Genomic DNA, 16,146 nt, shown 5'->3' on the forward strand with positions numbered 1-16,146 from the left:
GTAGTACATGTGGAAGATACAAATGCCAAAGCTACAGCGATAAAGTTATTGTTGCCCTTGTAATGCTTAACCTCTTTGAAGATAGAGTCTGAGCAAGCAAGAGCTTAGAGAGAACACAGCTGGGGTTGGTGGCCAAGAAGATAATATCAAATAAATAGCATACCTAGAAGTTGGGAAAAAAAGTATAGTTGTGGCTGAAAAACACTGTTTTGTTGTAGTCGTCTGCTATTTCTGGCCCTTAAAGTCTTCATGCCTCATCTTCCACGATGATCCTGGAGCCTCGTGGGAGAGAGGGTGTGCTATAAGTATCTCTTTTAGGGCTGAATACTCCATAGCTATTTTTTCCCTCTGTACTTTGACCAGTTGTGGATCTATGTTAATCATCATATATTATAAAAAGAAATTTCTCTGATGAGGTTAGAGAGATCCATTGATCTATGGCTGTAGTAAATCATTAAGACACAGGAGGGCTAGCTGGCTGGTGGTGGCACACACCTTTATTCCTGGCACTCAGGAAGAGGATCTCTTAGTTACAGGCTAGGCTGGTCTACAGAGTGAGTTACAGAGTAGCTAGGGCTGATAAGAGAAACCTGTCTCAAAAACAAAACAAACATAAAGATACAACAAGGCAGGTGTATATATGAACTCGCCCATGTGGTGGCATGGACAAAGACCTCTGTAAACTCAAACCAGACAAAACCAAGCATGGCGTGGAGAGGTGGTCATGGAGATTTAGTTTTCTTCAAAGTTGTGGCTTCTAGTAGGTCTAACATGCTCCAGAGTGTGGTCACACACCCAGGAATATGGGCAGCACTAACTTCACTTGATGGATGTTTTAAAAATATGATGACACAGACTCAGGTGGGTAGAGAAAGGGGAGGGTGCATCTGGCAGGAGCTGGTGGAAGAGAGTGACTATGCTCATACAGTGTGTGAGATTCTCCAGGAACTGACAAAATAAGCATTTTAAAAAGTGAAGGTGGTTCTGGTTTGTGTAGATTAAAGCGAGAACGTGTTTCTAAGAACTGGAAGTTGAAGGTGGAAATGCTGATGTGACATTAGAAATGTGTCGTAACACAGAAGGTAAGACACTGGACACCTTTTTGAGAAAAGTCATGGTTTAAGTCATTGAAGCCAGACAGCCACACACCAGGAAAGGCCTTTGGAGGCAAGTGTCTTCTTAGAAAACATGAAGGGAACAGGACAAATAGAGAAGGGGTTTGACAAGACCTCATTCACATTAACTGTGTAGAGACAGGAGAATTAGCTTCTAGAACAAATAAAATTCAGTTAGATTAGCCCAAGGTAAACAATGCAGGTGCCTTTATTTAATGTTATCTTAGACTGTTAATTTTCTAGAAAGGAAGTCATAATGGATTTAAGTTTCTGTAGCTCTTTTTGCATGGGACTACAATATGCCCACATTAATTAGATAGTCATCTGTTTAGTGTATCAACTGGAATGCTGGAAATAGAGAAAGCCAGCCTCCATCTCCCAAAGGCTTAGAATTTAGTTGCACAGCTAAACATGCCAACAGCTGTAGTACAGTGGACTTTTGTGGTTGGTCCTGAGTGATGTGGTATGGCTTCTGGGACACAAGGTGAAGAGATTCATCCCACTTAGAGGGTCCAGGAAGGTTCCAGGAAGGTGGTTGTACTTGCAGTGGATTTGGGATATATGTGAGTTGGCTAGCTTGAGATAGCAATGCTAAATGTCAGTCTGGAGAACCTTGTCTGTATTTGCTTCCACATTCCCCCTAAAAGAAGTTTGGAAAATGATTTACCCCTCTCCCTGTATTTAGGTTGACATATTCATTTTATGGTAAGCTTAATAGCAAAGAATACCATTTCCAGTGTGTGGTGAATGCTGACTGACATTTTAAAATAAAACTGTTACGGCATTTTAAAAACTATGTCCAGGGAACTCTAAATGTCTTGCTCATTTCTGTCCCTTCCATCATCTATAAACAGCAGGAATGAACTCCTTGACTACTTCACTTATGTAATTCTGCTCTTGAATTCACTTTTCAAGCTACTCTCCTACAAAGCTTTAATGTATTTTTATGTTTTAAAGCCTTATGTCTATCATCCTGTTTTACCATTCTCCAAGAAAATGCACACAGTAAATAAAATCACTTGTTTCCTCTGGCCAGAGGGTTCTAAATGTCAATGTTCTCTTGAATTCAGTTATTATTAAATCAAAACAACCTAAATCTATTTTAAGTTATGGTAAAATATTATATATGAAAAGTCAGTTTTGTTTGAAATAAGCCTTTCTGGTAGGTGAAATGGGGCTCAAAAAGTTGTGCATATACTCTCTGCTGGGTTGAGATGTGGATTCAGCAATCATTGTTACTGACTTTATAGTATATGACATGAAGAGTTTTTTGATATCATGTATATACACACATATTTCAAATTGATAAATTTGAGAGTGAGTGAGTCAATTTTTCAGAAACAGGGTCTAGGTTCTAGGTCTAGTCACCCACTTCACTACAGAGTTTGTTTGGTGATTTCAAGAATGGCAGATGGGTAGGGATGAAGCTCAGTGGTAGAGCACTTGCCTGGCATTCATAGGTCTTCTGTTGAGAGAGAGAGAGAGAAAGAGAGAGAGAGAGAGAGAGCACTCTAATAAAAAGTAGAGTGTTAGCCCATCAGACAAAGAAGATCTCTACTCATGGGTATCCAGGACCCTGGCCTTTACACATCAGGGAAGCAGGCTTAGTTCATAAGTAAACAGTTTTATGGTGCTTATTTGACTTACACAACTTCATAACAATCTCAGAGGTGCTAGAGAAAGGAATGGGGCTGGAATAATGGGTGACCACAGTCAAACTGCCTTGGATCCCAGATGGCAGGCTTTGGGGTTTGCTTTCATGCCTTGATTAAAGCCTTGTCTTCCTAGAACCCAAGGGGCCTGAGGTCTCTAATGGTAAGCAAGACTTAGAGGGACAAACATGACATGTTTTCTCTCTGATATGGAACATAGAGTATACACACACACACACACACACACACACACACACGAAGGAAGAAGGAGGAGGAGGAGGGTTATTTGGAAAAGGAAGGAGACCAGTGAGAGGGGGCACAGGAGAGGGTAATGGGAATGAATGTGGTCAAAGTACATGATACATTTGAATGAAAATAGCCTTAGAAGCTCACCACTTTGTGCAATGAGCATGTGTCAGTAAAACATTTAAAGCCTAACAATTTTAAAAGGTGCATATTCTCACATACAAGCTATCAGAACGTGCAAGATAAACTCAGAAGTCTTACTAGATTTTCACATGACTTGAAAACACTCCATTTATAGGCAAGAATAGTTGTCAAATTATAAATAGATGTCAATAATACAGTGAATAAAATACTAACCACACTAGTTCATGTAAAGTCAGGGAAAAATAAATCACCATGTTTTGTGACTTTAACTGCCCATCTATGGCAGTTTGTATGTGCAATGTGTTTGTATGTACAAAGGTTGCAGATCAGTTTTGGATGCCATCTTATTTTCCCCTCCATTTTTGTGACACGGGTTCTCTCACTGAACCCGGAGCTCATCTATTCAAGGGTAGCCAGCAAGCCTCAAGGATCTCCTCGTGTCTGCCAGGGATTACAGGCGCCCCCTGCCATGCCCAACTCTTTACATGGGTACTGGGAACGCAAACTCTGGCCCTCCTCATGCTTGCCCAAGGACTTTAACTGACTGAGCTGTCTCCCCATCCTCTATGGTAGTTTTCTCATAACTGTGTGGATGAAAGTATCCCTGACAGTCTCTTTTATATAACAACTCTGCAAGATCACTGTAGACAGAACAGATAATTTAGTCCTCTGGAGTGGTTGGTTAAAGTTAGTTTTCTTAGATCCATTGTTTAGAATTCCTTTCACTTTCATGAACTGCTTTGGATAATGTCTTCTGAAGAGTTTAAGTTTTCTTTCATATTTGATTTGGAACTCAGGAAATTCAGAATATTTGCTTTTCTTGTGTTATAAACTCATCTTAAATACCTTTGAACTGAAAGTTATATGAGACCGGAGGGATGGCTCAGTGGTTAAGAGCACCAACTACTGTTCCAGACAATTCCCAGCACTCACATGGTGGATCTGACACCCTCATCTGACCTCACAGGCACCAGGCACAGGCAGAAAACAAAGAAAATTAGAAGGGGGCTGTATAAGGGAAGTCCCTGAAATACAAGCATTCCAGAAAATCAGCCTCCATCTCCTCCACACAACATCTTATGTGGAGGTCTTTGTGTTTAATGGTCACATAGATCCATAGTTCCCCCTCAGAGTGTTAAAAATGATGACTGTGTTCACCATTTCCAGGTAAAGCTACTCATTGGCTTCTCCCATCTTTTCTCAAAGTGCACAGTGACTTGTGGCCGAGGGTTGCGCTACCGAGTGGTTCTGTGTATCAACCACCGTGGGCAGCACGTCGGGGGATGCAACCCACAAATGAAGCTGCACATCAAGGAAGAGTGTGTCATCCCCATCCCATGCTATAAGCCTAAAGGTAAACGTGAGGTGTGCTGTAGTTGAAATCAAGTAGGGTTTTCCAACTCTCATTCAGTACTAGACAACAATCTTCTGCTATGAGGATGGTTTTGTTGACAGTTTACGAGAGATCTGGCTAAGGAAGTTGGACTACGGTGATTTATGATATGGAAGGGAAACTGGATTGTTGTTTATATAGTTCACACAGGGTGGTTCTCATCTGTCTAGGTTTGGCCTCACATTTCATGGTGGACATAAATTTTTTCCTTAAAAGAAAGAAAGATGAGGAGGGGAAGGAAAAGGAGAGAATGAAGAAGGGAAGGAGGATCAATAACAGAGAGGGAGGGGGTTCAGCCCAGAATAACTCTTCTCATCCATCTTTGCTCTTGAGTAGTGTGGGTACCTTGCTACTGTAGTGCCCCTTGACAGAGGCATGCTGATGTTATCATGTGTCATAGCACATGAGATGAGTGAAGACTTAATTGCCACTCTGGGTCTTTGATTGCCTTTAGGATTTCTCATTTGATCCATGTGGACAAGTAGACATTTATGACTATCAAATCTTGATCACCTCTTAGATATTTGCTACCCATCCCATGATTATTTCCCTGTGCCTATCCTTATGACAGATATTGTCTTGATATAGTAAAAGATAGCTACAGAGCTGGCTCAGCAGGTAAAGGTACTTGCCAACCCAGACAACCTGGTTCAATCCTTGGAACCCTTGTGGTAGAAGTAGAGAATCATGACTTCTAAAAATTGTCCTCTGACCTATGCACGAGTGTTACATGAGCACACACACACACACACACACACACACACAGAGAGAGAGAGAGAGAGAGAGAGAGAGAGAGAGAGAGAGAAGAGATGTGATTTAAAAAAAGGGGGGGATGGAAAAAGGTTGTTCTCACCTCTGTAAAGACTTTTCCTTAGTACTTCAGAAAGAATGGCAAAATTCTTCCCCAGGGATTCTCAGTTCCTTGTTTATACATATAGTCCTACATTTGTCTGACTGAGCCCATCATGTAGAAAGATCAGTAGTTGCCATGGCAGGCATATAGTCATTATATGTTCGTGTCTTGAAGCCTTTTCTTAACCTCTGTTGTCAACAGGGCTTTCTCAGTGTCTCTAATCTCCCTAAAGTATCTCCAAATTCTTCCCTTCACAACTGGATTAGCTCTCTTCTCCTGCCATGGAAGTCTTAAAGGACAGAAGGGCAGAGCAACTGTCCCTTCCATGCCTATGTAGATGGTTTTCATTTCCCGTGGTAACAGTGGAATTTGGGTAAGCCACACACAGACTCTCATCTTTCCACTTCATTGGCCTCTTGATATTTGCTTTTCTCTATTAATTTATTAATTCAAGAGACAAGAATTTGGGGCAAAAAGAAGACTCTGGTATTGTTGGAATGAGAGCTTCCATATGAAACGAGCAGAAAGGGGTATTGAGTTATATAAGGCATTTATGTGTTTAACTTTGGGATATTCAACCACATCAGCTATATAACAGGGATCATTTTGGGTGTACTTATAATATGTTAATTAAAAATAGCAGGAATTTTATTCATTCCAGAAGCAAATGTACTATGCATTTGAAAAGTATAACCGCAATGGTAATGAACTCTCCAGTCAATAACACACATTTTTCAAAGTCCTTAATGATGGTTATTAATTAAATTCATTGTTTACTTTCTTTTTTTTCTTTTTTCTTCAGAAAAAAGTCCAGTGGAAGCAAAATTACCTTGGCTGAAACAAGCCCAAGAGCTAGAAGAGACCAGAATAGCCACAGAAGAACCAAAGTGAGTTCAGGACCTTTTATGGACATAATCAGGGCTCAGCCAGTTTACATGATATATGTCATTTTTGTACTCATTGGAGTTCAACGATACATTTAGTATCCAAGTGACCTGGATTTACCGACTCCAGAGAGCCTGAACTGGCTAGAAGTTCTTTTTATTTCACAATTCAGCAGTCCTGCTTTGGCAGTATGTGTGAGAAGCACGGAAAAGATTGTGTTCTTTAACTCAAAGCAGACCCTTGCTCTCTTGCAGGGACGAGTGGGGATAGTTCTTGGATGTGCACATGAGGTTTAATTGAAGACCATCATAGTATTGTACAAATAAACTAATCATCCTGAGCTGAAATCATGGCCAATCTCTGTAAAACTAATGATGCTGAAACACACCAGGGTGGCCTGAGAAGAAGTCCCTGGGCTGCTGGGACAGGGAGAAACAGAAAGAACATGGTACTGTGTGGACTAGAGCTAGGAACCACCACTGTGAACCACATGACCTCGCTGCTCAGTGTTGGTAGTTCATTCTTTGTTATAAAGGGGGCAGGTTGGGTTTGACTCTCCAGGGTCCATTCTAATTTAGAAATCAGCAACTACTTGCTGCTTGCCATGTGTTGAGGCCAGCTTTAAATGGTGTCAACAGACTTGCAGAGTCAAGAGCAAGTCAAAGAAGCATTCTTGAGGCAGAGAGAGAGAGAGAGAGAGAGAGAGAGAGAGAGAGAGAGAGAGAGAGAGAGAGAGAGAGAGAGAGAGAGAGAGAGAGGAGAGAGCCAAAGAGAAGAAGGAAGCAGAGATGTCTGAGATGTCTAGCCCAGGAGTCCATCAGAACAGCAGCACCCGTGATAGATTGGAGTAATTGGACGCACCCGTGATAGATTGGAGTAATTGGACAGGACAGCTGATCCCACAGTGGGCAGTTGAGTCTGGAGTGCTGACAAGCTAGCTGCAAAGAAAGCAATTCACAGATGGGACAGGAAAGAGGATCTCAACAGCCATCTGGCTCGTTTCCCTGAGATGTCAACTCCAACCTGCTTCTTTTACAAATAAAGAGAATCAAATAGAGAGGCAAAACCTTGTGCAAGGCCCGTAGTTCATAATGGTGGTTCTCAGCTCCAATTCTCATAGTACCATAGCCTGTTTCCCTTTCCACAGCATGGGACTCTCCTTTATAACAACTCAACACCTTCAGCAGTGGGCGAGGTCACTACACAGCTCATTCTAGTTGAACAACACAAGTACTTTGTTGTAGCTTGAGTTGCTTCTAGCTCCATCTGTACTCCCACATTTGAACAGATAATGTTGTCCTCTTGATCCAAAATATAGCTTCTTTTAATGTCCATTTTTTGAAACAGTCATCCCTATGATACATCCCTTGCTTCCCTAACTTGGGAGAAACTAGTCACAGGTCCTAAGAACTTGTCTTTTCTAAGTCCATCATTCTTAGTTTTCATCCGCTGTAGTTTTCAGTTCTCTTACCAACCTGTTCCTCTTATCTGATCAATTCCATTTGCCATTGTGTTGAAGGAGCATGGTCCAGCTTAGCAGGGAGCCCCAGAGGGATGTGAAGGACTAAGTTCCCTTTAGTGATAGGCCAAGAGCCCTCAGCTCAATCTTGGTCTGCCACAGGCTTGACTTCCACCACAGATGGAACTATGAATGCTGCAACTGAATGGCCCCAGGGTTGCAGAGTGCAGGCATGCATGGGACCTACATACAGCAGGCTGGCACTGCCCTTCACCCCTTTCTCGGCCTTCCCTTGCTGTCAGACCTACACTCCCCTTGAATAGTTTTTGAAAGTGTTTTTATTATAGAGAATTTCAAACCTACAAGGAAGGGCAGCACAGTGAACAAAGAAGCCTCAGGTGTTCACGGTGAGCCGTTCAGGCCACACTTGCCTTCTCTACAGTGTCAGTACTGCACCTGCCCCACCCCACTGACCAAACACAGCGCATATCAGAGCACTTTTGCATACTTCCATGTCTCTCTAAAAGGGAAACAAGTTTTAAAGAACTGATGCGTTTAAAATGTGGTCCTTATATCACCTCCAATCAAACTCATTTGGGCTATCTTTTTTTTTAAGTTGTAATGAAGTAGGGCCTAGTGGCTCACATCTATAATCATAGCAGCTGAAGCAGGAAGATTGACATGAGTTTGAGAGCAGCCTATAGTACATAGTGAGTTCCAAGGCCATTCTGAGCTACAGTATGAGACCCTTTTTCAAAAATCTAAAAATAAGCAACTCAACAAAGAAAAATGGAGTATCACCACTTAAAATTTTTTTTTTCAACAGTAATGCATTTCTCCTCTTCCTGTGGTTTTACATGCAAACACAAGGCTTGGCACTTTAACCGTTTGAAAGTGTACAGTTAAGCATCACTAAGAACATTCATGTGGTTGTCCAACCTGTCCAAACTGTGTTCATCATTCTCAACATGAACTCTTGTATCTATTGAACAGTCTCTGTTACCTACCCATTCCAAGACTGTGATCATTTCTATTCTATATTTTGTCTATGAATTCAGTCAGGAGTATCTTGTTGCTTTTGCTGGCCTTGAACTCATGATTCTCTGCTTTCTAAGTGCTGCCCTACTTGGCATCACTTGCATTTGTAACAAGCACTCCAGGCTCCTCCAAGGGCTAGGAAGTGTGTGCTGGTTAGGTTTGTATTAACTGGATATGAGTTAGAGTCATCAATTGAGAAAATGCCCCCATAAAAATGGTTTGTTGGCAAGCTTGTGTGGCATTTTCTTGATTAATAATGGATGTGGGAGGGCCCAGCCTGCTGGCAGGTGGTGCTAACCCTTCATGGTGGTCCTGGCTTGTATAAATACACAAGCTCGGCAAGATATAAGAAGTAAGATAGTAGACAGCATTCCTTTGTGATCTCTACTTCAGTTTCTGTCTCTGGATTCCTACCCTACTTGGGTTCCTTTTTTTATTCCTCAATGATAGACTGTAATGGGGTCAATGTAAACCCTTTCCTTCTCAAGTTGCATTTGGTCCTGGTATATTATCACAGCAATAGAAAACAAAGGGCTGTCTGTGAATACAAATTTTGGAACTAACAGAACAGGTAGTTGGGTCCCTTTAAAGTTCAGAAAACACTGTTCATTTTAATGAATTAGTAGGCAGCAATAATGGATACACTATAGCTATAGTATGTTCCTCCCATGTCTGCTCCAAGCCTGCATTTCTGCCAGCACCACCTGACTTAGATAGGGGCTTCTCTTCCCTCTACCACAAAGCAAAGCCGATATGCTCTCTGCTCCTGAAAGGACTCCATGTTATCCTTGCTTTGTGGAACCCCCAGAAGCCTGCACCTGTTGTGTGGCCTCTGCCCATCCCTGCCTTCTCCCACTCTGAGGTCTGAAGTCTCTATGCAACCCTCCTGTATTGTCTCATTGCCTGGAATTCGCTGTCCTGATCTTGGCTGGATGGTGTGGAGTTTTGAGTTTCCTGCCATTCCTGATTCTATTCATTGCCTTCACTTCCAAACAAAACTGCAACATATTTCAGCTTCCAGATCACCCTTTTATGGCAACTGTCTTTTGTGGTCTGGGATGCTTGCTTGTTGACAATAAAGGAAAGGATGATCCCAGCTGTATTTCACATCCCTCGAGGAAAACCTGCCAAGCCAGCAGGGAAAAGATAAATACTCCCACCGCTGTGGTTTACCAAGACTGAGCTCTGAATTCACATAGAGAGTGAGTGTTCAAACGACTTTTGTTTTAATTAGGAAAATAAAGAAAAATAGAGTTTATAAAATGAAGCCAAGAGAACTGCTGTTCTGACCTTCCTGGCTGTCAGCTGTGGAATGTGTTCTCAGTCAATATGGTTGTTGCTTTGTCATTTGTTGTCACATTTTTAAATTCTTCCCAGAGCCTTCTGTACTTCTCTGGGATTCCCAACATTTCAGTGGTTTTGTTACCCTAACTCCCATTTCCCATATATGAAAACTAAAGAAACAGGACAAACAGACATTATGTGTTTTCTTCACTGCTGTTTTGGCTTTGCTGTGGGTGGGGATTGTATTTGCTAAAGCCGAGTCAGGTTATGTTTCAGGAATCTGTTTTTCTAACCATGGATGACACAGAGACTTCTTTTGGGGAAGACCATGTTGTGATTGTGCTGTGGGGATTATAGTCATTTAATGTGCAGTGCCTGAGGTGTTAGGATTGTCTTTCTTTGGGGGCTGTGTAAGCCAAGGTGCTGGAAGACTAACAGCTGGCCTGGTTCAGAGCTAGTCAGTCAGTGATGGACAGAGAGAGATTTGATAAACTGACATAGCAGCTGGGCAACTCCAGTCCATATGCACAAATTACAAAATAACCCAAACTCTGGGAATGTGTAAGCACCAACATGATACCAGATGACCTACAATGGGCTGCAGTCAAAATTCAGATACACTTAAAACTATGTATTACCTTCAGGTTTCATGCATTAAATATCTAGGATACATGGGAATTTTGTGTTCAGACCTGAGCCTATCCTCAGGATATTTCATAATGTATGTGCAGATATTCTGAAACTTAAAAATATTCAACATCTGAGGAACTCTTGGTGCCAAGCATTTTGGGTAGGGAGGCTCAGCCTGTACCATAGAAGGGGCTTCAGTATCTGGTGAGCTGACAGGAATTCAGGTTTCTTCTATCCTAAGTTATACTGTTAGATTCTAAGATCACAATGCATTGTGGTGTCTTGGTGTTTGTATTGCTTAGGGTTTCTATTGCTGTGAAGAAAAACTTGACCGTGGAAACTCTTATAAAGGAAAATACTTAATTGGGGTGACTTGCTTACAATTTCAGAGGTCCAGTCCATTATAATCATGGTGGGGACATGGTGGCCTGTAGGCAGACATGGTACTGGCTACATCTTGATAAGAAGGAGCAACAGGAAGTGGTCTGAAACCCTGGGTGTGGCTTGGGCCTATATGAGACCTCAAAACCTGTCCCCACAGTGACACACTTCCTCCAATAAGGCCATACCCACTTCAACAAAGCCACACCTCCTAATAGTGCCACTCCCTGAGTTTATGGGGTCCAATTACATTCAAACTACCACAGGGTTATAAGACCATGTTAGGAATTGTTAGGTGTCAGGGATGGCTTCCTGGGAAGGATGATTTGAGACGTTCTAAAGGTGTCAGAAGCACCGTGTGACAGACGTGTGGGGCACTGGATGTGTATTGGGTGGCTGGGCCATGTTTTCTGGATGTTGAGGATCTTTGTGTATAGATGAAGTCCTGCAGGATTGAGGGGGTCAGTAACGGAAGAATGGAGCACATATTGGTGATAGCACAGGTTCGGTAAAGAGCCTGAACTTTTCCTGGAGGCCGTAGCAGTTGAAGGGTATTAACCAGGAAGATGGTATAATCTTTACTATTCTACATTGTCTGCAATTTGTTTCTAGTTAACTTACCATGTAAAACAAACTGCAGCAAATCTCAAACGACAGGTTTCTAGTTAACCGGGGGGATATCCCTGTGGGAGTGAGATTTCTGGACCAAAAGATAGGCTCATTGAAGGCCTTTTTTGCTGTCAAGTTTCCTTTCAGAAACTCAGTGTCCACTTCCCTCACCACCAGCAACACCCTTCTCTCTTATTTGGTTAACATTGAAAAAATTATCTTTGAAGAAAATATCCTTCCCCATTTAGTATTTTTTTGAAGTGAACTTCAGTTCACGGAGGGTTTTATATTACCATGTTTAAAAAATTAGCACAACTTAATTTCAAAAAATTAAATGATTGCCTGAGCATAGTTGAATAATCCAAAATGCCCTCACATTGATGTTTAAATGTCATTAGTGAGTTAATACTTCATTGCTAATACCATATTATGTGAGTTATTTTATCTTTTTGAAAAACATTTTCAGATTTGTTTATGTGTGTGCTTGTTTTGCCTACATATATGTCCATCTGTCACCCGTGTGTCTGTCCAGTGCTCCAGGAGGACAGAAGACTATGTCTTATTCCCTGGAACTGGAGTTACTGACATTGTGAGTTACCATCTGGGTGCTTGGAACTGAACTCAGGTCCTCTGCACAAGCTGAAGATGAAATAGAATTAGATAAAATTGGGAACTAGACAGATGTCTCAGCAGATAAGAGCACTGGCTTCTCTTCTAAATGATCCAGGTTCGATTCCCAGCACCCACGGGTCACTCACAACTGTTGGTAACTCTAGTACCAGGGTATCCTGTACCTTTTTCTGGCCTCTGTAGACACTGCAAACATATAGTACACAGATATACCTGCAGGCAAAACACCATACACGTAAAATCCTATACACAATAAAATCAAGGTAAATTTATTTTTATGGGGCAGCAAATGCTTTTAACTGCTTAATCATCTCTCCAATTCCCAATTTTCACCTTTTAATTCTATTTTTTTAAAAGCAGGTTAAGAAATTACTCTATTATTGCATCTTCTCTTCCATAAATCTTTAGAATTGTTTTGTGTCTTTTTGGCCCCAAATTCTAATAACCTCAGATATTTAGATTGAAATTAGACCAGTTTTAGGGAAAGCAGCAGTCTTTGTAGTTGTGAATCTTGTGCTCCAGGGTAGAGGGTGTCCTTTCAATTTGTTCAGATCTTTGGGGTCAGAATCGACTCAACATTTCAAATTTTTAAAGATTAATTTTTATTTATTATTAGTGTGTGTGCATGGGCTTGTATGTGCCGTAGCACATGTGTGTGGAGATGAGAACAACACTTCCATGAGTCAGCTCCATCATATGGGACCTAGGAAATGAACTCAGGTTGAGCTAGGCTTGGCAGCGAGCATTTTTACCTGCTATGCCGTCTTACTGGACCCTCCCCAGCGCTGCAGAGTTTTAGTTGTACCAGACCAGCATATTCTGCATAAAACTTCCATTTTTCAGTTCATAGAATTATAGAAATGTTCTTATATTTCTAAGGGCTGGCTTTTCTCACTTATAAAATTAAGGAGGGAATATAACAATAATATTAAATCATATATGTAAGATATACATTGTGTTAGCTGAATTCTGGGGAAATTGGCCATTTTATGTTGCATATCTTTGTTTCATATTTATACATGAATATAATTATGAATTATTTTTGAATTCTTTTTTCCCAAAGTTTTCAGTTAATTTTATGTCTTGGATAAATTTCAAACCATGATACCTCGTCTGATAGGTTTATTCTTTGGTTAGAGAACAATTGTTCTGTTTGTTGAGACAAGGTGTCCACTGGCAGACTACTGTAAAGGCTTCAAACTTCCCAGTCTCCTGCCTCCAGCTACTAAATGCTGGTGTTACAGGCGTGCGGCACTATGTCCAACCTCTGCTCATTTTTTTTTTTCTCTATTAGTTACACCTTCTTTTTGTCCTTTTGTTTTAGCCCTTTTGTTTTACTTTTATACTAAACTGCCTTTTCTCCCTTTATTGGCAGCTATTCTTCCTGCTGTTTTAATTATTTGCCCATTTGGATATGTGCCCATACAATTAAAAATTAGAGTACTTCTCTAAAACAAATCCAGGTATGACTTGTGTTTCAATAATATTGATAAATAAAGGCTTAATTTGTGTCTGTGTGTGTGTGTGTTTGTGTGTGTGTGTTCATGCCTGGGTATGCACATGTGCCACACGTGAGTGAGGAGGTCAGAGGACAGCTTGCAGTTGATTCTCTCTTTCCACCACATGGGGCCCAGGATTGAACTCAGGTCCTCAGGCTTGACAGCTGGCCATCTTGCCAGCCTAGTCAGAGATTCTGGAGTCTGGATCTTTCTAGGGTTCATGAATATTTTCTTCTACTATATTTACTTTTCTTTTTTTTTTTTTCTATTTCTTTTCTTTGTTGTACCACAAGAAGAATCCCTATTTCCTTGTAGCTTGTTGGGGGATTGTTCTCAATTTCTAGAGTCCACCTGCATTCTATGGCATGTATCCTCTTCTAACTTTGGGCCAGTAGCAGAAGTTGAGAGCTTCTCGGGCTTTAAGACAGCCCCCCTCACCTCTGGCTTCCACCTCAGATACTCCTATTTCTGAAGGTTTGCATGGTGATACTGGGTCCACCATGACAACACAGGATTATCTCTAAATGTGTAACCTTAGTAAATTCACTTGTGTCCTCCTTGCTGTAGACTATGGTGCGAGCACATATTCTGAGGGTTTACAGCATTAGGACATGGGCGGAAGCTACTACACTGCCTACAACTTTAGGTTAATTTTTGAAAATGCTTTCTGCTTCATGTTGCTGTCTAGATTTTCTTCAATATTGGCTTACCAAGTTCCCTCTCACTGTGACCCTAAAAGTAGAAGTTTTAATAATGAGTGTATGCATGAGTTGTATCTGTTTAAGGGGCACCCTCAATGAGTTTTGACAGATGCTCATTTCTGCAACAGCAGCGGGGTTGGAGGCAGGGACAGTAATTCTTTTCAGAGATGGCTACTCAAGTGAAGCTGAGTTACTTTATTTCACAGCAGAACATAGTTTCAGGACCAGATAGTATGAAGCAGAGCTGGAGAGTATTCAGAGGAGAGTGTAAAGTAGACAGAAGCTTGGGGGTTATCAGACTGAGGTTAATAAGCCACACCCCAGCATGGCTGTGGGCTCCCAGGAGAGTCAATCAAGTGTCTTAGTCATTGCATACAGGATTTGGGAAGCATTTGGAAGTACTTTGTTCAAAGGCTTAGTAAATGTGGGACATTAATATTGGGAACTGCATCTCTTCTTGCTTCTCGTGCTATCGAGCAGATGTCTAGCAGACAGACACCGTTTGACACATGGGAGCCTGAATTCTGCTTATACAATGAATCACATTGTATTTATCTCACTTAGTATAGTGTGAAGTCAAATATCATAATCATAGGAGAGGTGTTCGAGTAAATAAACCTGTTGACTGACATTACTCAACCCAGAGTTTTCCAAACTTGATCTGTCACTGAATTTTCACCTATCACTTTATTTTCTTTTAAGTTTTTAAAAATGTATTTGTGTATATGTGTATATGTATACATGTGAATATTGTGTGTGTGTGTGTGTGTGTGTGTGTGTTGTGTGTGTGATAAGTATAGGCATGTATGTCACAGAGCATGTGTGGAGCCCAGAGGAAGACTTTTAGGAGTCAAGAAAGAGTCGCACCCTCTGCCTTGTTTGAGGCAGAGTCTCTCTTGTCTCTGCCACTATTCTGCATTTTCCAGGTTAGCTGGCCCTTGAGTTTCTGGGTCATTCTCCTTTCTCCACTTTTCCATAGGAGGGCTAGGAGAGCCCACTACCACATCCAGCTTTGTAATGGTCATACAGCAAGCACTCTTACCCACTAAGCCACCTCCCCACCCTCCTGTCACTTTATTAATATCCTGTGATACAAAGTATTGCTTCAGAGTACCTTATGTGTACGTGTCCCTGCTGAACCTTGTGGGTTTTTTTGTTTGTTTGTTTGTTTTTATTGAATGAGTACAAGGGTTAGAAATATTTTCTGAAGAGGTCCAGAGAGCAAATATTTTAGGTTACAAAGAATAAATGTTCTGTTTGTAAACATTTGGTTCTGCCCAGTAGCAGAAAAACGCCATAAATGAGAGGTTGACAAATGAGTGTGGCTGTGTCCCTGGTACGGTTTTCATTATAGACACTAAAATGTGGATTCTGTTTAATTTTCATATGTCACAAAATATTACCCTCTTTCATCACCAACAGTGTCAAACTATAAAAGTCATTTGTAGCTGATGGGCTGTTACAAGAACAGTTCTAAGCTGGATTTGATTTGAGAGGCCCTGTCTGACAACCCTTATGACTTAGTGGGTAATAATTCGAGGTAAAGAATAAATGTTTCACTCTAAGTCTGGTTTGTGGGCTCCCACCTATGTTCAAGAACATTTAGAAGCCCAGGTATTTGTTAAAC

The 16,146-nt window shown here is 41.2% G+C and overlaps 1 protein-coding gene across 1 annotated transcript in view; it reads left to right on the forward strand.

Annotated features, from left to right (window-relative positions):
- Positions 1-16,146, forward strand: part of Adamtsl3 (ADAMTS like 3) — a 299,460-nt gene that overhangs the window by 192,068 nt on the left and 91,246 nt on the right. The window contains exons 14-15 of the mRNA XM_051206607.1: positions 4,364-4,511; positions 6,206-6,290. Coding sequence (XP_051062564.1) covers positions 4,364-4,511; positions 6,206-6,290 — 233 coding nt within the window. The remainder of the gene's footprint in view (positions 1-4,363; positions 4,512-6,205; positions 6,291-16,146) is intronic.

Source organism: Phodopus roborovskii, unplaced genomic scaffold (genome assembly GCF_943737965.1).
Source record: "Phodopus roborovskii unplaced genomic scaffold, PHOROB, whole genome shotgun sequence".
Lineage (NCBI taxonomy): Eukaryota > Metazoa > Chordata > Mammalia > Rodentia > Cricetidae > Phodopus > Phodopus roborovskii.